Source organism: Drosophila arizonae, chromosome 3, assembly GCF_054131065.1.
Source record: "Drosophila arizonae isolate 15081-1271.41 chromosome 3, UAZ_ARI_1.0, whole genome shotgun sequence".
Classification (NCBI taxonomy): Eukaryota; Metazoa; Arthropoda; class Insecta; order Diptera; family Drosophilidae; genus Drosophila; species Drosophila arizonae.
Genome location: NC_142923.1, coordinates 912,556 through 937,989, shown reverse-complemented (window position 1 = coordinate 937,989; position 25,434 = coordinate 912,556). Strand labels below are relative to the sequence as shown.

Here is a 25,434-nt window from a genome sequence, read left to right as displayed (position 1 = left end):
GTTTCGTATCTTGAGAATCAATTTAAAAACCTGTGAATAATTGAATAGCAAATTTCTAAATTTTGACTATTTTCTAATCTTTTCTACACAGGGTATCTTTGTGATGTGCTCGTTCTTTCCCGTTGAAAAGGTATGTATTCTACACACATAATATTATGTGCCAAGTAGTGCCAAGTCACTCTCTTCTTCCCAGCTTGAATTTTACTTTAACATTTTCAACTTCTTTGCCCCCAGCTAGGGTATATTTTAGTTGTGCACTTCCTTTTATTCTCACTGTGTACTCGCTCTGTTTGGCCACGAATGACAAGTCGAAATGTAAACAAAGTGAAGTGCCACAACGATTGTCATTAATATTTATCGCCACAGCCATTATTGTCAGAGGGCCACATGGCATACAGAGTAACTATATATGTACGTGTATGTGTATACTATATAAAAATGTGACAAAGGGGAGACAAAAATATAAGGAAAGAGACAGGCTTATATAGGGAGAGAGAGAAAGAGGGAGAGGGAGAGCGAATGACAGCTTTAAGCTCATTAAAAGCTAGCACATCTATAAGCATAATTGTTATTTTTTATATAGACACTGCTCTGGGCATATTCGTATATATCATTTATATTGTATAGACCTAGACACACTTCGTATGTGTGTATGCATGTAGAGCTTATGCGTTTCCATCAGTTGACTGGGAATATTACTATCAGCCATTGCCAGCCAGCCAGCCAGCCAGCCAGCCAGCCAGCCAGCCAGCCAGGGAGTGCGAGTGATTGGATCTACTAAATGGAAGCACTTGTTACATCAGCTCACAATGTTTTGCAAAAAGCCTTTGTTTAATTATAACAAAAACGACATGCACATGGCTAAACACACATACACAGACGCTAAAGACACACACACATGGACGCACAGACTCAGCAGAGTTGGCTGCGCTTAAAGAGATGCGAAATAGTGAGCAAAACATACGATATTCAAACAGAGCAGCGGATATCGTAAAACGGTATTCAGAAAATGTGTGCATGTAAGATATTGTGAGATATGTGAGAACAAAATATGAAACAGTAATGAATGACGAGATATCGTTTTACGATATTCAGTGAATATGAAAAGTGCCAATTGAATACGATATTAAGATATCGCTCTAGTATTTAATAATAGACACAATTCTAATATTTCAATTCGAATAATAATGAAGTAAGAAATAGAAATATATTTATATTTATATATATATATTTCTATTATATATACATATATTGTGAATTGCTTAACGATATTCAGGCTAATCGAGAGCGGACCAATTTAGTGGCATTGTCCATCGTTAGCTAACAGCTTTATTTATAATCGAATGAGCAGAGCCCAAACAGTTTGTTTCGTATATCGTAAGAGTGAATTAAAATCAGGTCTAATGCCCCAGGACAGTGCGATAAATTAGTTAAATTATTCAGCTCAATTGGGCCTGGGCCCCGATTTAATTTGGTTTGGCATTTCTAATTTATGTGCTTAATTTAATTAAAGCGAAATTAGTTTATGCAGATTTGGCTGCCAACAATATTCGTGTGGTCGCAGCAATTTCTGAATCGCCAAGAACTGTAAACAATGTTGTTTTGTTTACATATTAAAAAATAAATTACACATTTCTGCTGCTGCTGCTGTTGCTGTTGCTGAGAGCAGCCAGAGCCAGCTAGAAATGGGCGGATATATCTCTGCATATATTCGAGTGTATCTCTGCAGATGCGTATTTCAATATTTCATGCGGCATGCCACATTGATTATGCCGCACATTAGCATAAATGTGCAAACCTTTCAACTGCCAGGATTACGGCTGCGAGGGTCGCCAAACTCTCTAGCTGAGCGAAGTGAAGGCAGCAATAACAAGTGGAAGCGTGCTGGGAGGGGAGTGCTCGACTAGCAGATACCCTGAGCAATGCGCTTCATATTCCAGGATTTTTCTATGAAATGATTGCAACAAATTATTGTTCAATATTGTCTCAAGGGAAAATACCAGGTATAAGATATTATCACAGGCATCTAGCGCGCTTAGCTAAATCAAATTATCGATTATCTAGGGAGATGGAATGAGTTATCGAAAAAGATAATGAGCTCATGCTGCGTATTAAGAAAAACATTTAGTATCTCAAGGCCCTAGCTGCTCGTCTAGACGTACGGACGCACAGATGGAGGGCTGAACAGACGGACAGACGGCCATGACTCAATCGAGCCACCTCTGCATTCTAATCAATACTATATATCCTATGTGAATATATATCCTTTGTGGATGCCACGCCTCCGTCTGCCTATTGTATGCAGTTTTACAAAATCAATATACTCTGAACTCCCCTTTTTAATGGGCATGAAAAGCATTTGAATCTATTGTTGCCACTGCTGCTGTTGTTGTTGTTGTTGTTGTTGTTGTTGTAGTTGTCGTTGTTGTAGTTGTTGCTGTTTCAGGTGGATGACTGCTTGCTCTTGAGTGTAAAGGTGAATGAACACGGGCACAGTCAGTCGGCATCGATATGCTAGCAAATATGCATAAACAAAATGGGCAAAGCCCATCAAGTACAGCTACGTGACGGTGGCTCAAGAGCAGAGCAGAGCAGAGCAGAGCAGAGCAGAGCAGAGCAGAGCAGAGCAGAGCAGAGCAGACCAAGGCAGAGCCGAGTAGAAACAAAACAACAAATAAAAACGTAGCATATTTTCCAGCGCAGCGACTCGCCTCAGAATTGGCCTTAAAGCCATTTAATTTTATTAAGCAAATGGGAGCTTTAAGCCCTGCCCTATCCCTTGTCAAACGTCGTCTGGCTGATGCGGAGATCCCTAAAAGGGTCTGCAGAAAATTGAGAAGAAGAAGACGAAGACGTAGCCCGAGAAGCAGACGGAGAGGCAGAAGAAAATGTGTAGCTCCGGCCTGCTTTACAAGTCACTGAGTAAATAATTTAGCGCATTCAATTATGTACAATAATGCCGCACACACACACACACACATACACACAATCAAACACTCACCCACAGGCACACACAGACACAGATGTATATGTATATCTAATACAAATGAACGCCTTCTGATAAATATAATACGCTCTGGCATGCGCTGCTTATCAATTTCGATGGCTTTAAGGCGAGTGCAAATAAAGTGAACTTCAAGTGATGTCCCATAAGATGGAGAGATAGAGACAGAGAGGGAGAGAGAGAGAGAGATAGAGTGACACAGCTTCACGCAAAATGGATTTAAAGTTTGAGGAACGTTAAGCTTCAAGGGTTGTGTAACTATCACGGAGTGCAATTCCCCTCTCTCCAGCTCTCTTTCTTTTTCTCTAGAGGCATCGCTTTCCCATGTCCCAATAGAGCTGTTGGATGAGCTGATTCCTCTTTACTTAGTGTGAGCTGCTATTGGCTATCGATTTGAGTCTCAACTCGAAGCATCTAACACAAACAGCCTCTCGCTATGAGCTGGACTCGAGCTAAACGAGCCCCAAAAGTGTCCTCAAAATATGGCTAAGCTTTAGTGCGTAACGCCCCTTCCCAGCCCCTCAAGATGCGAAGGTCATAGTCATGGAAGAGCCATAGAGTTGCCAAGTTTTGCTTTGGTTAAATTTAAATGTAACTTGCTTACGTCAGTGAATGTCAATTAAGATTTTTAAAGGAAGATAGGAAACGTATAGAAAGCCGTTATATACCTGTCATTACACCTTTAATTTACAGCCAATAAAACTGCCCCACATCCGCAGATTTTCTTAGATTAAAAGTTCATTCGTTTTAGTTGGTTTTTGAATAGATTTTTGCATAAACAAATATAATTGTTGATGTCATTTAGACCCAATAGTAGCTAGTAGCTCTCTTCTCGCCCAAATGAAGGAATAGCGATAAGATGTCTATTCGAATACTTCAAACACTTGATTCCCTCATAATGTATATCATTCATAATATTTATATCTCATTCAATTCACTTTCATTCACAAAGTATGACCTGTGTATTCGCTGTTTATCAATGTCCAACCATTATTTCTTTATCATTTAATGCTATTTATATAAATTTTAATCGTAATTCAATGCGAAATAAATACAGTTAAGTTATCGTTTTGATTGCTAACTTGAGTTATCTTATCAGCTTATCGAGTACATTCTACAATTGCAGTCATTATATTCTTTTCTTATTGTTATCTTATCTTACCAAAGAGTCACACTTTTCTTTGTTTGAGTCATGAGCTGTGAGTACGTAGTTCTTATCAATTGATAATCACTGCGCACTTAATCCGCATTTGTCCGCTAAATACATATATTTACATATTTCTCAATTTACATATGACTGTATGCTATGTATGTGTTGTCTTTTATAGGTCTTACCTCTCTTTCATAAAAAATCAAATCATGTTAACGCTTTGTCCTCATCAGAGTCAACCACTTGGCTGTTGTTGCTGCTCTCCTGCCTCTGCCTCTGCCTTTGCCTCTGCCTCTGCTTCAACTGCTAGCTCCTCCTCTTTTGCCTCTTGTTTTTGTGGCTTTTATTTTTGATATTATTTTAAGTTGTTGTTGTTTGTATGTATGTGTGCGCGCGCTGTCTGTGGCAGGCTTTCACGTACTTAAATCTGTATTTTACGTATTGTGTTTCAGGCTCTCAGACATGAGGCCCACGCACTTGTATTGCTTTTGTCGTTTCACTTCAATTCAATTCAATTTCTTCTCTATCTCTCTCACTCTCACTCTTACTCTCACTCTCTGTCTCTTTTGTTTTTATTAAAATTTGTCTTTTTTAGATTTTGTTTTTACTTTCTTTTATAATTCAATTCTATTGATGATATGTGAAGATATTTAAATTTCGCAAGCCAAAACACAGATGCTGCCTCTCGTTCTCTCACTCACTCTTACTCTCTCCCTCTCTCTCGCTCTCAATGTGTGTGTTAAGTTCATTTGTCGCTTGTTTGTTTATTGAATTTGTAGCATTTATGTAGTTTATGATTGGCTTTCACAATTTCACAATACATGAGGTAGGACGGACATGCACGGTGAGTTCAAAAAGTAATGCGAATTCTGTGATTTCATCTCATCAGTTACCAGGTCTAGGGATGTCCCTTGGTATAGTCAAATATCTAAAAGGAGCCAAACATAGTTGAGGCAGTGGAGTATCAACGAAATCGAGATACTTTCTGAGCACACCTCGGCTTGGGCCATAAGCTGTCTTATAAATAGCTGGCAAAGCATTTAAGCTGCCGCTAAAAGCAGCTTGAGGGATGCTCGAATTTAAGCTGAAAGAACTGGCTCAGGCTCCTTCCCCATTTTCCGTTCGTGTCGGCGGCATGTCAGCTGAGTCCTTTGATGCAGCCAACTTTAGAGCGGATAAAGTTTTGACTCGCTGCCGAAATGTCACATGTTAGTTTGGTCTTCAGCTCTTGTGCTCGATGCCAGAATTTCCATCAGCTCTAGCTCAAGGAATGAAATGGAAACTTTGTGGCCCCGGCGAAAGTTGTGGCTCAGTTGTCAGTCGATGGCTTCGACACATTCGCACACTTTATGAATATTTATTAGCTGCAGAGCTGTTAGTGTTGGTTAATTGAAGCGTTTCGCGAAATCCCGAAAAACCTGTTGCCTCATTAACGCCTAGGCGACCCCCAGGCCTGCGGGCCAAAGTTAATTACAATATTTTATGGCGGGGCATACGCAGCAAATTTAATTCCCCAACAAATTGCCCACAGTCCAGAGCGAAAAAGTAGGAGAGACGTGACCGAAAGAAATGGAAAAATAAATACAACTTCGGGTTGACATGCTCCTTAAATGCGCAGCTCAAACAGGAAATAAGAATTTACTTAATGGAAGTTGGGCGCGAGAAGTGGAAATGAAAATGAAAACGGAACTGGCACAGAAAGTGGAAGTGGAACTGTGATAGAGCCGCGTCTCGACGACCCTTCGAACTGTTGTTATGCAAAAGCCATTAAAAAGTTGGTGCAGAGAGAAGCGAAGAAAAGGTTTGAGTCTATGAATAGAATTTGAGACGGAAAATTAATATTTCTATGTGCCAATTTGTAGGTAATTTAGAGCAGAGGCTATTCAATGCGACGTTGCTTCTTTCTGCTGCTTCTCTCTTATAATGCGGGCGAGCATCGTCAAGCCTTATCTACCTTTGGCATGCAGGAATATTTTTCTGACTATCCTTCAAAAAACTTTCATAATTATTATTTTGCTAAGCTTCTCCCTTTTGAAGCTTATCAGTAGCTTCCAGTCGTGCTTCTCTCTTGTGTCTTTTCTGTCTATAAAAAAAGACAAATTGCTTTGCTTTCTCGACTTGTTCTTCTAATTTTCTAGCTATTTTTTGTATTGAATGAAATTGAAGAGAGAAGCGGAATATCCTTTTGCAGTTTACTCTAACTTACTAATTTCTTGTTTATCTCTCACAAATTTTACCACAATTTCTTTTTTTGTCCTTCACTTAAACTTTCGTTTAGCTTCTTCCTTCTGTTCATTGAACATGAAGAGAGAAGCGTCAGAGACTCTAGGTTTCTTTGTCGCTGGCTTGGCTTTCACCGAGTTTTCTATTTGTTGACAGGCAGCTAAGAAGTTTAGCTGCTAAATAGTTTTGGGTTTTGCTTCTTTCTTTCAGGATTATTGGATACAAAGTGGGAGCTCTGAGCTCTATTCAGACTAGCTCTTTGTTCGCCTGCTTTTGACAGTTGCCTCTTCAGAGCGCGCATAGCTTATCTCTTCTGACAGCGCTTCTCGCTGCAGTAAAATTTAGTTTTCATTTTGCTATTGAACGCAAGTGCATGGAACAAAATGTTTACACTTCTGTCGCTGATAGCTTTTAGCTACAGCAAACTTGAACAAGCCAATCAAGTCATGTTTTTTCTTCCAAATGTGTTCGTCGTATACTTCGAGCTCAGCCTCTATCTCCACCTCTATCTCTATCCCTACCTCGCCTCGACTATGCAAAACACATTCTTGGAGCAAAAGTTTTATTACTTTTCCGCAAGGTCACGAAAAGCAAAAAGAACAACCTGTAAGTAGAAATCTCAGATATATCTATAGCTGAGCAGGGGGCGGGGCACACACATAGCTGCTGCTGCTACCATTTTTATCTTCATGTTTCTTGTTTGAAGGCAGACGCCCACGCGGCGCCATTTGCGCATCTCTGCGCTGGTTATTCAACAGAGCCAAAACCAAAACGCATTTCCAACTGTTCCCGAAAAACAAATAGTGGGAGCTACAATAGTAGCCCAAATGGGGGATACGAACTGGAATTTCTGCGTCTGCACTTTGGCGACTTATTGTTAATTAAATTTGCCACACAAAATTTGACGCCGCCCGCAGAACTTTCGCTTTTCATTACAACAACAACCACACACACACACAGTCTTACATATATGTACATATAGAGGCAGCCACCCACACTGACACACACACACACACACTCACGCACACGCACAGGTTTCTCTATATGACTTGGTTTCGCCTCGATTTTCTTCAGGTCGCACAACCAACGCACTCGCAACTCCGCCACGAACTGTTCCGCCAACAGTTGCCAGGAGTCCTTTAAAGTTCGAATATGTTGTGCAGGCGATGCTTCGTGCGCCACACGAGCGAACGAAAGGACGCACGAGCGAGCGAGCGAGCGAGCGAACGAGTGAAGCTCTCTCACGCATCCTGTCAGCCAGTTGTTGTTGCTATTTGTTATCAGTTTGATTTGATTTGGTCGACAACAACAGCAGCAGCAGCAGCAGCAGCAACAGCAACAACAACAGCAGCGACAGCAGCCAAAGTCCTCGCACAATTTGCCTTCGCTTGGCCGAGGGTGTTTGCTTGTCTTCTCAAGGATATTTCCTGTCTGACTGTGTATGTGTGTGTGTGTGTGTGTATGTGTGGGCGTTTGTGTCTCACTGAGAGAGCGCGCTCTGTGCTCAACTCACCATGGCTGCTCCTGTTGCTGCTGTTGCTGCTGCTGCTGCTCTGCCTCTGCTCTCTGCTGTTCGTTGGCCCACAGACACCTGTAGTGTAAAAGCTTTTGCGCCAGAGTTGCCACCCCGAGCCGCTAGTCATAAGCTAACAGGTTATTTAGCGTGCTCGAAACACTCGAAAATATAGTCTATATTATCTATATATATAAAAGAAAGTTGTGTAAAAGTGAAGACTGCTTATAACTTGATTTGGGCTGAACCAATTTTCATGGTTTTTGATTTGTTGGATTTGTCTCCGCAACGAGTTTAGTATAGGGTCTTAAAAATACTGAAAAAATTTGCCGAATACTTGAAAAACGCGGTTTTTTCCCCAAATGTTCAAATTTTTTTTATACCCAGTAGGCTTGGTAACAGTGACAGTTTTGACAATAGTGTAGAAGTAAATAAACAAATGTAGTCAGTCAGTCTACGGTCTCCTGACCTCGAGCAGACCTGACTATTCAAAAAAAAAAAAAAAAAAAAAAAAAAAAAAAAAAAAAAAAAAATTTCAAATCAAAAGGAAAAATATTTCAAATCAAAAATCTGCAAAAAATCAAAAGATTAAAACCTGACTGTTCAAAAAATAAATAAAAAATTAAAAATTCGAAATTAAAAAAAAAAAGGTAATTATTAAAATGTGTATTTTTGGCTTTTTATATTTTCGGACTTTTAAACTTTATAAATATTTCAAATCAAAAATCTGCAAAAATTAAAAAAAAAATCAAAAGATTAAAACCTAACAATCAAGAATAAATAAAAAAATTCAAAATTCGAAATTAAAAAAAAAAAAAGTTAATTATTAAAAATTGTATTTTTGGACTTTTACAAAAGCTAAATATCTCGAAAGTTCAGGTATTTGTTTGTCTCAAACATAAATTTGTGTAAATTATTTATATTTATATTTCTCGATTGTTTTATATGGTTTTGTGCGAGGGCAGTATTACTATTAATAAAAATGCCGCGTCCTAGAAGATCTAATCTTTCCCGGCGGACCCATAATGCAATTAGGCAACGGAATAGCGCGAGTCAATTATCTGACGAAGAGCGAGAAATCGCCCGAGAAAGGCTCCGCGTTAGTACCCAGGGAAGAAGGGCCTTAATTCGTGCTTCTCAAAGAGAGGCAGCCCGTGAAATGGCAATAAGAAATGGTTCAAGGATTGATTTGAATCGAGCAGCGTTTCGATATGATTGCACCATTGATTACAGCTTGAATCGTTTAGTTTGCATTGGTCCAATGGACGTTGTTTGCTAGCATTGTGGCGCATTGAAGTTTGCTGGTGAAACGCCCGGTTTGTGCTGCCTTAGTGGTAAAGTGACATTGCCATTAGCGGTCACCATAGCCATTGCGTTCCCTGCTTTATGGCGAAACACTAGAATCACGACATTTTCTAGCGAACACTCAAAAATACAATGCCTGTTTCCAAATGACATAATTTGGGGCGGAAAATATTGGAGACGGATATTTAAGGTAATTTACGTTAAAAATTTTATTTTCTATGACTGCCAAAAAAAAATTTTGAATAATGTAGTTTGTTAGATTTCTGTAAATAGTGTTTGTAAATATAACTATAATAACTATGGCTTTGAATTTAAAGATTCAAGGCCAGATTTGCCATCGCATTGGATCATTGCAACCTATTGAAGATGCACAGCAAAAATTCTTGCAAATATACTTCATGGGCAATATGGAAGAACAACTTGACCGGCATCAAGAAATGAACACAGCTATGAAAAGAGCAATTCTCCATGATTTGCATGCTTAGAAATTTAAACCAACCAAAACTGTGCAATGGAACGCGTTTGGTGATAAGAAAACTGATGAGCAATGTGATTCACGCGTTGATACTCAAAGGAAAATTTAAAGATGAGGAAGTTCTTATTCCTAGGATTCCGATGAGCTCAACAGATATGCCCTTTGAATTTAAACGAATTCAATTCCCGCTTCGTCTTGCCTTCGCCATGACGATCAACAAGTCACAGGGCCAATCTTTGACTATTTGTGGCCTCAATCTAGAAAATGCGTGTTTTTCTCATGGTCAATTGTACGTGGCATGCTCACGTGTTGGCAAACGATCCGCATTATTTGTTCTTGCACCCGACCAAAAAACGAAGAATGTCGTTTACAACAAGGTGCTTGAATGAAAATCCGATTAATAAATTTATCAGTGTATCCCAGCCTGAACAACATAGCTTTCAACAATTTTTTACCTAGAAATAATATAGAGGGCAATGCAACGTTTGCCGGGCCAGCTAGTACTATATATATATATACGAGTCGAGTCTAGAAGGCGTGGCGGACACTACTTCTAGCAAAGTATACCTGTACGTCCGCTAGTCGTTCCGTTAGCTCATCTGTGCATTTCTCTGTCTGTCCATCCTTACGTCTGCCGATTCATCTCTCTGTCTATCAATAAAAGCTCCAGCAGCACTCTCAGATCACGTTCTCGCTGTTGCATTGTAATTAATGACGGCCACAATTAAATTTCAGATTAACAGCATATCTCTTACGTCCCTGCAACTAGGGACAGACAGATAGGCATAGGCATAGAAGTGGCATTGGTAGCGGCGTTCCATCTTGTCGAGGAGGTGCGACTCAGGTTTGATTTGTGCATAGATAATTGCGAGATATGCAGACATTGGTTGCGATATGGGGTGTATCTTCTAGTCGGTTACTCTCGCCTAGTGTTTTCTAAGTCTAAGTAAATAAATACTTAGCCAGCATCAATTTCATTTTCGGCAGATTCTCAGAGACTTTTAACTATTCTAATGAGATTAGTCTAATACTTTCTAGCTTTATAGTTCATTTTCAATTCATCAGCCTTGGCCTTTACCCGACTGAAGCTCGGGCAACTGAGTTATTTTCGAGCAGGAATTGCTGTCAATGGATTAAGCCGCATTCCACAAAGGATTTGCCAGTGTTGTACAACACGCTATTGTACACTCAGCTGTCAGCGCCAATGATTTGAGCATAATAAATCCTCAGCTGTAGACAAATAAAAGTTTTCCATGCGAGCTGGGTTGAAGGCCAATGCATTTTAGTCTCAATTACTCAAATAACAACAACAACAACAACAACAACAGCGAAGACAACCTGTTGGTATTGTGTGTGAATTGGCCCCGCCCACCAATAAATGTGCGCTACGCTGTCTGTGTCAGTGTCTGTCCTTCTGCCCGTCTGTCCCTCTTCATCCTGTCTGGCTGCTCGTCCTGTTTGTCCTGTTTGGTAGTTTATACAATTTGCTACATTCCAAATGAACTCTTAAAAGTGCCCTGACATTTCACTTGGTCACGTTGCCTGCTGGGAGTGGGAGAGTGAGCCAGATACGGAGAGCGACAGAGCAAGAGGACGGCAGAGGGAGAGAGAGGGAGTGGGAGTGGGTGAGAGCGAGTCATTCAAGTGGTTTGTGCTATGGGCAACAGTTGACGTAATTTGCAGGTAATGTGTGGCCTGTTGCTGCTTCTGTTTGCCCTCCCTCTCTCTCTCTCGCTCTCTCCCTCTCGCTCTCTCTCTCTCTCTCTCTCTCTCTGTCTGCTTCTCTTTCGCTCTCTATAAAGTTGCAGCGCTACTGGTCAAACATGTGACATTTGCGCGTCGTATTGATTTATGGCATTGATGAGGCTCCACACCTCGCATCACTAGCTGCCGTGTAATATAAGCTACACTTGGTCTGGTCAGCACACACACACACACACACACTCATTTTGACAGGCCGTCATAATATCGAAAATATTAATTGATTGCCTGCACCTCGGAGGCTCCGCTCTGTGGCAGGCAGCCTTTCGCTCTATGATAATTGAGCCAGAAACACATATACATGAATTATGTATGTGTATATATATATCTGTATAGCATACATCTGTCACTCCCAGCTGCGGCCAATTGCAAAGTGCAAGCGAATTTCGTGCACATTTCCGTTGCGCTAAACGTGATTGAAAGCGGAAATTGCGGCATGTTCTTACTTTTTGCTTCACACTTCGCCGCTTCCGTTTGACAGCCACAAAATGGCGGCTCAGCACTTCACACGCTGCCTCCTCCATCCTTCCTGCTTCCCACTTCCTCCGGCCACTGTAAGCCTGAATGACTGGCAAATCGTGTTTTTCAATTGACAGTTGATAAAATTGTGTTAGAGCGCCATCTCCCCCTCCCCATCCCTCCTGCCTCATCCATCGCCTCATCCATTCGCCTTCGTCAATTCGCAGCTACCTTGGGTTAACCGCGGCAGTGTTGAACAACGCGCACTGATGCGATTAACGGCACCGAACATCACCAGCTGTCCTGTTGCGTTAGTTCTCTTATTTTCTTATCTGAGCTGCAGTTACTTTTTTTTTAAGGTCCTCATAGTTTCTATATCTAGTTTGTATTAGGTATTCCTTTCGATTGCAATACGCGTGAAAACTCTCAGTTTCTATAGAGTTTTCCCTACTCCTCTGTAAATCAAGCACAGATTATTTACAAATTATCAATTTGTGCCTTCAAATTCAATTTGAGCTAAACACTTTTTGCTTTGAGTAAATAATCAAAATATATTTCACACATTTAAAGCTGTCCATCGAGTGATTCGTTGCATTTCATCGCAAATTCCAAAGTTTTGCAGTGCTGAATAAAAGTTGTTAAAAATGTGACACAAAAATAGAGTAGATAAATGCATAAATGAAAAACTCGTCCACATTTAATTGCATTGGAGCGAAGCGCTTAGGTCATGAGGCCCTCGTTGCGCAATATTGCCGTCATGTCGAACTGCAGCAGGACAATCAAATACGACGTGGCTGCACTCACAGTCTGAAAAAAACAACGAAATTAAATTGAAGCAATTGAATAATCGAAGATAAGCGACTGTTTAATACTCGTTCGTCTTAATTCTATATGAGCTGAAAGCCTTTAAAAATGAACTGAGCTGGCACGATGCAGAAACTAACTAATAACAGTTGAATTGGAACTAGTTCGGATCTCTATCAGCCGACTTTTATAAATATTTTTATAGATTTTATATAGATTATAGATATTATAGATATAGATTTGATATAGTTTATAGATATTCAAAGTCAAATGCTTCTAGACAATAATTATTCAAAAACTAATATGCCCACTTCACTTTTGTGAAGCAGTATTGAAATGAATTTGAAGCTGTCAATAGACATTTGCCGTGCCTCACCGAGAATATGAATGTGTAGTCCAGTGCGAAGAGCCCGATGCCATTGAACTGGAAGTAGCCCTCCCAGTGCAGGAACTGCAGAGTGAAGGACTTCATCTTGTTGTAGAAGAGATCGTTGCTCAGCATAAAGGCCGGCTTCTTCTGCATGATCTCGTGCACGATCATCGCCGATTGCTTGGAATGGTTGTTGGCGTTGCAGCAGAGCCGCAGCACTATGTAGGCCACCACCATGGTGGTGAAGCTCCAGATGACATACAGATAGGTCACGTAGTCCAGCAGGCGGCTCTTGCCGCTGACTATGAAGTTGACCTTCGTCTCGAGGAATATGCCGAAGATGCTGACCACAAAGCAGGCCGCCATATAGGGTACGCACTGTGGTCCGAACTCCCCGTTAGTCATAACGCTCAGCGCGAGTATTTTGTCGTGCAGCTTGAACAGATCCGGCAAATTGGCCTCTGATGTGGTGCTACCAAAGTTGAGTAAGCAATAAACAAGTTTTATTATTATTTTTAAAATATGTAAATATTAAAAGGAAATTGTAAATATCCAATAAAATATATGCATTCTATTTCCAGCACTCTTTAATGATATCATCTCCTTAAGCTCACCCGGTATTCTCTTCCATCATGCCCTCGTTGTAGTCGAAGATATCCTCGTCCTCCTCATCGCTGGAGTTCAGCTCGTTCTGCTGGTTGGCAGGCAGCGCCTTTTGGGCCTTCAGCCCATCCGCCAACTTGGGATCGGTGCTGTAGATGGCTTTGGTGGCGGCTGCTTTCTCGGCGGGCGTTGGCTTGCGCTCCTGCTTCTTGCCCTCGCTCTCGATGTCGAAGACTGTGAGCGGGGCGTGGCGGTGGCGCGCCTCCTGGTTTATCTTCTCGAAGAGCTTATTTATTTGCTCGAAGCGATTCGAAATGACAGACACATGATAGATGAATTCGCCCTGGATAATGCTGCCAGCCAGATATGGGAAGCTCGACACCATAAATGGTATTATCGCATACTCGCCAAAGGTGCTGTAGATGAGAAGTAGAAAGAGAGAGTGACAGAGACAGAGAGAGAGAGAGAGGCAGAGAGAGTAAAAGCGAGACGTTTATAGAGTGATTTATAGCTTGACCTGTTGGCTGTCGAGAAAGATTTCTGTAATTAATATATGATAATAAATGGGACCAGAGTTAAATTGAAACAGAAATGAGTATAATAGGGCGAGAAATGAAATAACATTGCATTAACAGTGCGCTGTTAATGTGCTATAAGCTGTCTTCTATCTATCTGACTATCACTAGTTTCGGCTCTTATGCCGCTCGACAACTGGTAAGATATTTATTTAATTACGTTTCCACTGTCATTTTTCTCATCTAGAATAGGGTATCTCGTTAGTCTATCATACTCACGCATACAGTTCCTTGGAGTCGTAGTACAGGGCAAAGATGAACACGCTGAAGACAAAGAGCCAGGTGAAGTGGTAGGCGACACTGTGCTTGACCGCCTGGGCGCGGCCCTTGTCCAGTTCAGCAACGCGTCGGCACTTCTGGATGACCTCATCGATCTCCGCCAGGCGCGTCTCGAAGTCCACAAAGAACTGCTTGCGCCGGTAGAGACTGAGCAGGGTGATCGTCACATAGAGGAAGGCGCCCAGGTGCATGAACAGGTTGTTGCTCAGCCGGCAGACGCTGTTGCAGGCATCGAGGAAGGGCAGGCCGAAGCTCTCCATCAAGTTGATGCCCAGATAGGAGGCCAAATAGAGGCAGGGCACAATCACCATCATGGCGTAGTCCAGCACAAAGTTCGACCGCGATTGCTGGCGGTTTAGCGGTATCAGGCCTATGGCCTAGACGTAGGTCAAATAAATTGAAACAAATACTTAAAGGCACCCAAAATGAATGAAATATATGCGTAACCGACCATGGAGAGCCAATTCATAACCTGAATCATTTTTCCTTCTTTTCCGCTATTTGTCTGTAAACTGCCCCGTTTTGTTGCACGCTCTGCACTAAGCTGGCAGCTCGCGTGGCACTCGAATCGGACCCCGTATTTATTTGGTTTGTTGTCATAATAAAATGGTTCTATTGACTGAATAATGCGCATATGCTTAAGATAAATATCTTCGGAGTTCAGCGCCGCTCAATATGCTTTTAGCTTATTAAATGTGAGCCGACAAATGCACTGAGCGAAATTACTATTGCTGTCTATGCATATATTCAGGTTTTCATTAACTTTCGTTGACTTTGGTTGTTTACTTAATTAAATCACTTACTCATAATAATTTTAAGACTCAATATAATAATTAGAATTAGAATAATAACAACAAATTAAACATTTCTGATAATTTAAATTTGAAGAATTAAAAAAAAAAATACTAATAAAAAAAATTAAATAGAAATAAATAAAAATGTTGGACATGGATTTATATTTACAAATTGTATTTATGAATAAGAGTAAATATAAATATAATTCAATATATATAATATATAATAGATCTGTTAATATATATTTTACTTTATAGTACTGTATAGTTACTGTAAATATGAAAAATAAATGACTATTATAAAAGTCTACGACTTTGCTCGTCCCACTCTGCCAGTCTCTTAATTTCTATCACCCAATAAATACATTTTATTGGGTTTTCATTTGAGCAATTTTACTGTGTTTCATTTCTGATTACTCCTTATCCTTTTTCACTTGATTACTAACTGTAAACTCAACTGTAAACACTCCGATCTGATACAGCAGTTAATAAACATTTCAAAATTTACTCATTAGTCAGTGATTTGAGCTAATCCAATCTAATGCTCGTTTCATTTATGATTTTGTTTAACATTTCTAGTGCTCTGCATGTTAATTGAATTTTCACATCGTTACGGAAAATACTCCTACGGGGAATTTGCATTGTTTCGCTTGAGTTTCGCATGGTTCTGTGTGGTTGATCCAATAATTTCCACATATTTGCACCGTATTTTACTTGCTAATTAAACAATTATAAGTTACGGCCCGGCCGCAGCCTCAGCCCAAGATTACAACTATAGCAGCTACAGCTACAACGGCAATAGCAACTACAACAACTACGGCTACAGCAAATGGCGTTAATTCTAGAGCGGAGCCAAAGAAACCCAATTAAAAGCAAAGCCCCCTTGCAGCATTAGGACCCCACACATGGATGATAAAATGCAAATTTCCCAAGAGCTAACAGCTGCACAGAGTGAAGGGGAACAGGGGGGGGGGGGAAGGCAGATGGAGGGCTAGTGTGCGAGTAGGCGTGGCTGTGCCATAGTTGAGAATGAAGTTACTGGCGAAGACGCCACGCACTGAAGGTGTTGCCTTTTGCCTACGCGTAGTTAATAATTGAGTTTGCAACTGAGGCACGCACAGCATATACACGGCGCGCACACACACACGCGTATGTATGTATATAGATATGTATATGGCGAGAGGTGGGGGAGCTGCTTACACACACATCTTATTCAGCTGCTTTGAAGCTTATGCCTCTGCACGCGCTAAGACCGCACAAATACAAACACAACACACACACACACAAACAAGTTAGTCTACAGCAGACATACATACAGATATGTTAGTCACACACATATACTCAGATATACACATATATATGTTTCACACATATACATATCACACACACACACACACATACACACATACACACGCATATTTAGTCACTTGCTCAGCTAGCCGCAGCTTAATTTTAACCTTAGCCTCACCGCCTCCAGCTACTCCCACTCCGTTCCCTCCTGCGCCTGTTCCATCTTTCCTCCTCCCTTGCTCCCTTGCTCCTCCTCATTCTACTAATTCCTCTCTAGCTCTCTAACTCTATCATTTGCATCTCTAAATTTTGACAGCATCCTTCGGTCTATTTTGTTATTTCGACATAATCCCAGATGCTGCCTCATCTCACTCATTGTTATTGCAGTTGCTCTGCTCTGGCCATAAACACGCCCAATTCTTTGGCTAATCAGACGTTGCGTTTTATGATGCTTCCACTCCCACTGTCCCTCTATCGCCTTCCTTCGTCCCTAGCCTCGTACTCCCTCTCCAGCCCTTTTTATACCCTGAACCCATTGAAAATGGGAAATCAGGGTATAATGGTTTTGTGAAAAAGTATGTAACGGGCAGAAGGAGGCGTGGCAGACCCCACAAAGTATATATATTCTTGATCAGCGTGACGAGCTGAGTCGATATAGCCCTGTCCGTCTGTCCGTCCGTCCGTCCGTCCGTCCGTCCGTCCGTCCGTCCGTCCGTCCGTCCGTCCGTCCGTCCGTCCGTCCGTCCGTCCGTATGAGTGCGTCGATCTCAGAAGTTATAAAAGCTAGAGAGCTGAAATTTGGCATGCATACTCGTGTGTACCATACGCAGTACGAGTTTGCTTTATTTTTTCGATAAATCGTCCGATAACTTTTTTATCGAGAATAATCGAAAAATTGATTTTGTTTTTTTAGCCTAACTTGAACATTTTTGGACCTGGAGTCTTTAAATTTGTGTTGTATATAAAGTTAATCGATACAAAGATTTTGTAATTTACAGATTTTGGATACCACGCCCCCTTCTCCCCCAATTTGTAAAAAACGCATTTCAAATACTAGAGACTTGTGCTTTGGAATGTACACATATATTTACCATATGATTATCCTCTGAAAGTTTCATTAAGATCCTATGTTTACAAAAGAAATTATTCGACAAATAAATTCTCATAATATTGCCCACACAGCAGCGCAGCCCAAGCGCAGTCGCTGCTTACTGCGCAGTTAGCAGAGCGCAGGCTTATGCGTGCGTGTGGATGCATCTATATGTATGTGTGCATAAAAGTGCAGAATGATTAGAATATCAGATTAGAGGGTTCAGGGTATCTCCTAGTCGAGCAGTCTCGACTAGAGCTTTCTTACTTGTTATTTACTCCCCTTGGCGTTATCAATAAAATAGCGCTCATAAACTCAAGTGCCACGCCTACGGCAAACAGCCCTCAGCTAGGTCTCGGGTGTCCCAAGTGGCGACGGTTTAGTCACTCAATCAAGTGGCAAACATTCAAGTGCCACGCCCACAGCTCATACGCCCTTTGTTTGCGAGAGATTTGCTGCCAAGATTTGCCTAAACGTTTTTTTCGAGCCCGCAACCATAATGAGAGGAAGCTGGGGAAACTTCAGCCTGCCAAGAAAATGTAAGGAAAATGCATGTTGATTTTGACTTCGATTTTCCATAGACTCAGCCAGCAGCTTATCGGCGTCCATTAGGGGCATTACGACAACCCCGATAAGAACTCTAACAACGAGCTAAGCGCGAAGAGAAAATGTGAAAATTTACAAATTAACTAAAGGAAACAAGAAGGAATGCTGCAGATGGGTGGCACCGACTACTCAATACCTGTTCATATTAAATCAAAGTATATATAGCTCTAGCCTCAAAGGATTGGAAGACGTAGAGCATATCGGGAAAATCTTAATACATTTTAAGAAAGGGGGTAACGAGACGAAGGAGGAAAGGATGAACAGATGGATGGGCGGAAGGACGGACAGACAAATAGACGAATGAGTGGGTACGCGGAAGGAAAGGCGGATCTACAGCGTGTTGAACATTTCGCAAAACCAAATAAAATGAATTAAAAGGTTTTAAGCGTTTATTTGCTTTAACTAGTCCATTATCAGGGAAGGGCTAAGAGCAGCGCCCCAATGCTAGTTGGGCTATGCATGGAGTAAGCTTCACAGTCCAAGTTCACTCATTCATCCACTTCAGTATCGCCCTGTGCATTTCCATTCAAAAAAGAGAAAAACCAAACATTTTCAAAGTCCAGCAGGGATTGCTTTGGCACGTAGCCTTCAGCTTCAGCTTCAGCTTCAGCATCAGCTCCAGCTGAGGGGGAGGTCCTTAATGAGTTTGATTTGGTTTCGCTTGGCTTATATAAATATTTCATTGTTGCCATTCATAAAGCGCTTGGCTGCTGACAGGCGCTGCTCCACGTGCCACGTGCCCAGCCCGAGAGCGCGAGCCCAAGCGACTGCCCACCAGAGCAAAAGAGGAAAAGAGCAGAAGAGCAGAAGAGCGGCGTTTGCTCTGCCCGACGAAGCTTTTCACCACGCCAGCAACAACAACAAATTGCTCGTGTAAACATTGTGAGTTTTCATGTTGTTGTAGTTGTTGTTGCTGTTGCTGGAACTGCAACTTTGCTGCTGGCAATTGGACTTCTGTTTGATTTGGCCAAAATGTCAAATGCCAAGGATGTTGTTGCTGCTGCTGCTGCTGTTGATGCAATTGTTGCTGCTGCTGTTGTTGATGTTGTTGATGTTGAAAGCAATTGCCAATGGCTGCCTGTCAGATGCCACAAGTCGGAAATATGTCTGCGAGCTACAGAACAATTTGAGTTATGATTGTCTATGAAATGTTTTACTCTAAAGCTACAGCTGCTTCTGGCATTTACTTAAGTAGAAATATCTAAACATGAACTGTTAAAATAAATCTTGATTTTGTCTATAATAAACATGGATAAAAACACGTATTAAGAAGTAAGGTCAATATCGGTATAGTTATTTTAAGATAACAGTCATCTATCAGCATTGCTGGCTCAGCATTACATGAGTTGCAGCGCCTTGGGATCAAAATTTGCACGGTAATCTTGGTGATGTACCAGGTGAACAGAAAGGACAAGTAGGGTGAAAAAACGCAGTTAACAGTGCACTGTTAATGTACATTAACTTAACATAAGTATGTTAGTTAACAGTGACGCCTATGTTAACTAACATAATGCTGTTAGTTAACAGTGACACATATGTTAACTAACAGAATTCTGTTAGTTAACAGTGACGGTACTGTTAATTAACAGCGACTTAACATAACACTGTTATTTAACATAATTCTGTTAGGTTACTGTTAACTAACACTTTTCACTCTGCTAGCCATTTCTGTTCGCCTGATACTTCTGTAAAGCGCCGTTCAAATTTAGGTCCCAACGGCCACATCAGCAGCTCCCTAAGTCATACAGCAATATTTTTTATAGTTTATACCTTAAGTTAGGCAATGATAATATGCAAAGTAAATTTCTTTGACCGTTGATTTTTGAACATTAATTGCCACCAAAAAAGCTCTGTTAATGAAAACACCGTGTGACTGTTTATTGCAAAAATAATGTTTATTGATCTTTAAATTATACAATTTGCATTGAATTAATTCTAAATTATTTATATATATCTTAAATTATAGAATATATGAACATTTATTTAAATAGACAGAATTAGGTCTGGACTTACCTCAGTTGACTCATCATGAATACTGATATATTAGTATCAGAATAATAATTTAAATTCCAGGACATTCTCAGTCGGTCTAGCCAGAAAAAGCCAATTAAATATATTTAATAATAGTTTTACAATATCTGTCTAAAATACAGAAAAAAATCGTGAGCAAGTCTAGTTTACATTTGCTTAGCCAAGACACAAACCGAACAGAAATGTAGTTTCCGCTTAAAAGTATGCAATTGGGTTTTGGATATGCGTCGTGGTCAAAGCTTCCAATGACTGATCAAACGATCGATGGTAAGAAGTAGCCAGCAACAAAAGCGATATGTTTGTGTGTGTATGTGTGGGTTATTGTATTGTATTGTGATGGGGGGTCTCTGTAGTCGCGAATTAAGTGCCAAGCGCAGCGGACGTTCCGTTTGTATTGTATATTGCTAAGCAGTTGTGCTATCGGTCAGAAAAGTGCTTACGTGTGTATAATATCAATGCAGCCCACTGACAGCAAACCGAACATAAAGGATGCCAGCCTGTGGCTGCTGTCAGAGCCGCGAGCGCCGCTGCAAAAGAGTTCCATTGATGACTCGACGTCGACGCATTCATCGCACCGACGACGTCTTTGCCGCTTGCCCTGGTTCCTACTGCTGATGTCCTTTGTGGAGGTAGATAGACAGCCAGTCCGTTGGCTGACGTGACGTATGCGTAATGCTTATCGTCGCTTATCGTTCTCCGCCTGAAATACAGTTCCAGACACTTTTTATTTTCACTTTCATCTCGAATCGTTTGCCTATTTATTGTTTATGTCAAGGATATGTCATAGATTTATTTTTAGACTTACAAAAAAAAAAAGAAAAAGCAAACAAAGAAAAGAAATGTGTGCGAATGACTCAAATCGCTTTCGCAGTTATCAGCTCTTTTATCAGGCAATCGATAATTTCGTTAATTTCGTATTTTATTTATGGTATTTAAGGTCGTGCAATTAGTACAATATTTAACAATTAACCTCCTCATATGATTCACCTTAGTGAATCAGATTCCCATTTATTATCGTTTCATATGCGCAACTTCTTGCATTTCAAAAGAAATATTTGAAGTTGCTAAGAAAACTAGGGAAATGTGGTTATAAGTGGAAATTAATTAATATACGAATTGCATAAACAATTGGGTGTAATTCTAGTCTAAGTAGGATATTTTTATGAATAAGTTTTTTTTTTTTTTTTAATTTAATTTAATTTTTTATTTATTAAGCCATACGAGGTATTCCGATAACCCCAATGAATAAGTAAGAAAATAAAAATAGTTAGTATATTTTTATTTTTTAATTAGTTTCTTAATATATAACCCACTCTACCTATGTATCTGCATCTGCATTTGTTAGCTCAGCTACTTTGCTTTCATTCTCTTTCCAATTAGCCTAGAGGACCGACTGCTCCAATGGATTTCACGAATGTCAGCTGATCTCTGCCCGGCTGGCTGCTGTCTTGCAGCAAGTGCGAATGTGGTTTGCAGTGCAAGTGGTTGCACTCACCCACTGAGCCACTCACGCAGTCGCTGAAGAAGTCGCACAAGTGTTTCCCTATTAGAAAAGTCGCCCCAGTTGCCATTTGTCGTCTCTTGTTTTATAACTCATTATTTGTATCAGTTGTTCATAGGCGCTCGCTTTGAGCTCTCTTAATTGTTTCTGGGCTAGGCTTAAGATATTCCATTTCACATTACATAATTTGGTAAACTTCAATTCCAATTCCAATTCCCATTCCACAATCCCAATCACAATCACAATCACAATCGACTTGGCTATTGCCTTTTTCAGTTAGCTTCGATGTTGACTCCAAATTGTTGCAACTGGCATTTGTCATATTTGGTGTGATGCATGTTGCACCGATTTGGCATAGTTTTGTTGTTGTTGCTGCTGCCTTGTCAGGCAGCACAATGTGTTGAAGCTTCTTGGCACTCACACTTGGACGTCCAACACTCGGCTGATGCGAAGCTGAGCGAAAGTGACAGATGGCCTGACATCATTTTGTGTTGCTGTAACATTCTGATCGATTACACTGTGCTACAAAGTGCACTGAGCAGAGCGTGTGCAGCTGATATGTGTCAGTTGTCTCTCTTTCTCTCGGGATAACAAAGTGGGATAGAAAGTACAATAAAAGAGTGGAGAGTGGAGTGTAACCAAGAAAAATTATATATTTATGGAAAATATAAGTATATTGAGTAGACATTAAAAAATCAATTTGACAGTTCGATTTCGTTTAGCTATCTAAAATAAGCCATCTCCAGCAACTTGGCTTTAGGTATGTGTGCCAAAACCCAAGCAACCCACGATGAATACCAATTAGAGAGCTATAGACACAAAATGTCATAGATTAAAAGTAAATATTTAGATAAGATCGGCTTATGAATTATAAAATTTATAAAATGCAAAAGAATTAGCTAAGTAAAGCTCAAAATATATACATACAAATATTTGTGGAATGTAGAAATGTGGAGATACGGTATCAAGTGGGGTACGGTAAACGGGAAAGTACTAAACCTGTTACTTTAAGTATAGATTCGCGTAGTGTTAAAGGTGTGAAATTACTAAAGGATCTTGTACTCCAGAGATGTGCCTATGAATTATTGACATCCTTATTTGAAATACATCAAGCATGCAATATACAAATTAGATATTACATTACATTACATATGTCTATCTGTCTATCTTCATCTTCATGCAATCTCTTAGCTCTTCAGTACCTTCATCTTATTGAGGAGTCATAGCCAAGATCTCAATCTGGAACATTTCGCACTGTCGCCCCTCAGTCTTGTAGCCCAGTGTAATGTCTTAATGTCTATCGTTTAAGGTCGCTCATCTGTCTGACTTGTCGCCTTCTCTTCTGCCATTCACAGATCTTGCTGTATCTGATTGCCGACGCGTGCATGCAGCGGCGCCTCATATACAAGCCGAAGCTGGGGCACGAGTACTGGCGCTTCTTTACATACATGCTGCTCCACGCTGATCTCTGGCACCTGTGGATCAACATCTGCCTGCAGGTGGGTCCCAGCCACCACACACTGAGCCATGCATCTTATGCTTTTTGGTTTTCTTCTGTTCTTTTGGGTTCAGTGCTTCATTGGAGTCTACCTGGAAGTGGAGCAAGGTCACTGGCGCTTGGCCGTCGTCTATCTAACGGGCGGCCTTTGTGGCGGCCTGGCCAACGCCAGTCTGCAGCCGGGGCTCGCGCTGATTGGCGCATCGGCGGGCGTCTATGCAATGCTGTGCAGTCATGTGCCCCACCTGGTTTTGGTCAGTCAACTGTGGCTAAATCGAATGCAACCGCAGTTTAATTTGTTTTCTACTTTGTCGTACACTGTTCACATGCGGCTAACGGGTATATTGGTTTGTTTGAAATCTCTAATTACAGTTGGACAGTCACCAAGCTGCCACTTCATACATATTGAACTAATGCACAATCGGCTTTCCACCATTGGCCAGTTTTTCCAGCCCTGTGAACAGCGTATCGCGCAGTCGGCAATGGCCGACCTTGTTACTTCGTTATTCACTTTTTTCATTAACTTTTTGATTTGGGTTTTCTATTATTTTCCCATAGAATTTCTCGAAATTGTCGCATCGCACTTGGCGCGTCGCCGTCCTCCTGATCTTGTTCGTCAGCAATGTGGCATACACGGTTTATCACTTCTGCCTCAATGACAATCGCAACCCGCGCATCAGTCTGGAGGCCCATTTGGGTGGGGGCGTGGCCGGATTGATATGCGGCTTTCTCGTTTACAAGCGAATCTCTTCGGAAACACCAAGTTTGTAATTAACTCTGATCGATCGATTCCAGATTCGATTAGATCTGCCTTAACTTGGTCTCAACATTTGCAATTCAACTCAAATCCGCCGGAAAAAGCCAAATCAAATTCATCGAATAAATTTCTGGCAGTATTCACGCTTGGCTTTTATGGCCAAGCTATTGACTCTTAAGGGCATCCATAAATTTCTATGCTTCAGTTGGTAAAGTGTTATTTTTACACCATCGAATCGATTTTATAGACTCAATCTTATGACTCAGCTAATTAGGTGGAATAATGCATAAGGCAAGGGTAATTACATATTTATGTTTTTATATTTATTTCCATCTGAACTGGATCATTGATCATTTTCATTTAGCAGTGCAATTAGCTTCAATATATTTTTAGCAGTGGCTCATAACTCACTAACGTCGAGACTGATTTGGTGGAATTGGTGGATTCTCAATGAATCAATTGAATAGTTTTCAGGTTAATCGAATCAGTTATCAGAAAATGTGATCTAAATTCCAATAGATTTGTATGAACGAGGGTAGTCCATAAGTTTTTTGTTTAGGTTAGAAAATGAATTTCGTATATCAATCATATCAACAGCATGAATTTATAAAACCTTTAAGAACAGTAATAAATAATTAGAGATGGAATGACGGAGAGAGAGAGAGAGAGAGAGAGAGAGAGAGACAGAACGAGAGAGAGAGAGAGAGACAGAAGAGCGAGACATATACAGAAGAATCCAAATTTATTATTATAAGAATTTTAGAGATTATAACTCTTTATTTACTGTTCAAATTTGAAATGTATAAATAAATAAAAGTTACTTATATGTATATGTTTTTTAAAAGTAATTAAATGTATATAAGGTATGCATTTTTTATAATAAAATTTAAATATTTGAAATATGTGTTTTAATATAATTAATTATTATCTTCTTTTTTTTCAAAATTTTAAACTTAAATTTCTTTTTCGATTTTTAAATGCATTGCAGTTAGTTCAAGATTTGGTTAGACTTAAGGCGTGGAGAACTACGTCTATAATACAACTTAGTGTTAAGGGTACCTATAAAGAGCTATGAATAGAGCTGTGCTCATGGAAAAAGTAGCACTCAATTTTTATGATAAACACAGTACAATTTGAAACGAATTTTGAGAGTTTTCAATGGGAATTATTTGGTTCAAATCTTCCATAGGGCAGCACTACTACTTGCATGAACACAACTGTATATTATATATGTAAATGTAATTATTATGTATATTATATGTATGCATATTAAAATTAGATTAACTTAGTCTATATACTAAATGCATTAGTTCAGAGCTAAAACGGAAATGGGCAAATAAAAGAGT

At 40.3% G+C, this 25,434-nt stretch overlaps 3 protein-coding genes and 1 long non-coding RNA gene across 7 annotated transcripts in view; 2 read left to right on the top strand and 2 right to left on the bottom strand.

The window, feature by feature from the left end:
* Positions 1 to 4,481, bottom strand: part of LOC108609438 (putative G protein-coupled receptor CG31760) — a 36,319-nt gene extending 31,838 nt beyond the window's left edge. The window contains exon 1 of the mRNA XM_089465584.1: positions 4,340 to 4,481. The gene's annotated coding sequence lies outside the window, so the exon portion shown is untranslated. The remainder of the gene's footprint in view (positions 1 to 4,339) is intronic.
* LOC149269572 (uncharacterized) overlaps positions 1 to 14,524 on the top strand; it is a 33,995-nt gene extending 19,471 nt beyond the window's left edge. Inside the window, exons 3-5 of one of the 4 annotated variants that reach the window (XR_016269463.1) lie at positions 92 to 13,549; positions 13,646 to 14,381; positions 14,448 to 14,524. This is a non-coding gene — a long non-coding RNA (uncharacterized LOC149269572). Of the gene's footprint in view, positions 1 to 91; positions 13,550 to 13,645; positions 14,382 to 14,447 lie in introns of those variants that run through there. The other 3 variants (XR_016269465.1, XR_016269464.1, XR_016269462.1) reach the window with 3 other exon arrangements.
* Positions 12,561 to 15,060, bottom strand: Gr33a (Gustatory receptor 33a). Its single transcript, XM_018001558.2, has 5 exons — positions 14,973 to 15,060; positions 14,462 to 14,898; positions 13,679 to 14,083; positions 13,071 to 13,536; positions 12,561 to 12,697 (listed from the first exon to the last, which is right to left on the bottom strand). The coding sequence occupies exons 1-5, from the start codon at positions 15,000 to 15,002 to the stop codon at positions 12,611 to 12,613; spliced, it is 1,425 nt and encodes a 474-aa protein (XP_017857047.2). The 5' UTR covers positions 15,003 to 15,060; the 3' UTR covers positions 12,561 to 12,610.
* A 5,608-nt stretch (positions 15,061 to 20,668) lies between these two features.
* On the top strand, positions 20,669 to 25,016 carry rho-6 (serine protease rhomboid 6). The gene is made up of 4 exons (XM_018004458.2): positions 20,669 to 20,961; positions 23,189 to 23,332; positions 23,406 to 23,585; positions 23,890 to 25,016. The coding sequence occupies exons 1-4, from the start codon at positions 20,788 to 20,790 to the stop codon at positions 24,100 to 24,102; spliced, it is 711 nt and encodes a 236-aa protein (XP_017859947.1). The 5' UTR covers positions 20,669 to 20,787; the 3' UTR covers positions 24,103 to 25,016.
* Positions 25,017 to 25,434: the final 418 nt, after the last annotated feature.

Excerpts from the sequence above, each read along its gene's own strand:
- rho-6 (XM_018004458.2), top strand. The coding sequence starts at position 20,788 with ATGCAGCCCACTGACAGCAAACCGAACATAAAGGATGCCAGCCTGTGG. Across the intron at positions 20,962-23,188 it reads TGCTGATGTCCTTTGTGGAG|ATCTTGCTGTATCTGATTGC; the intron begins GTAGATAGACAG and ends TGCCATTCACAG. Across the intron at positions 23,333-23,405 it reads GGATCAACATCTGCCTGCAG|TGCTTCATTGGAGTCTACCT; the intron begins GTGGGTCCCAGC and ends TTTTGGGTTCAG.
- Gr33a (XM_018001558.2), bottom strand. The coding sequence starts at position 15,002 with ATGATTCAGGTTATGAATTGGCTCTCCATG. Across the intron at positions 14,899-14,972 it reads TTATGAATTGGCTCTCCATG|GCCATAGGCCTGATACCGCT; the intron begins GTCGGTTACGCA and ends ACCTACGTCTAG. Across the intron at positions 12,698-13,070 it reads ACTACACATTCATATTCTCG|ACTGTGAGTGCAGCCACGTC; the intron begins GTGAGGCACGGC and ends TGTTTTTTTCAG.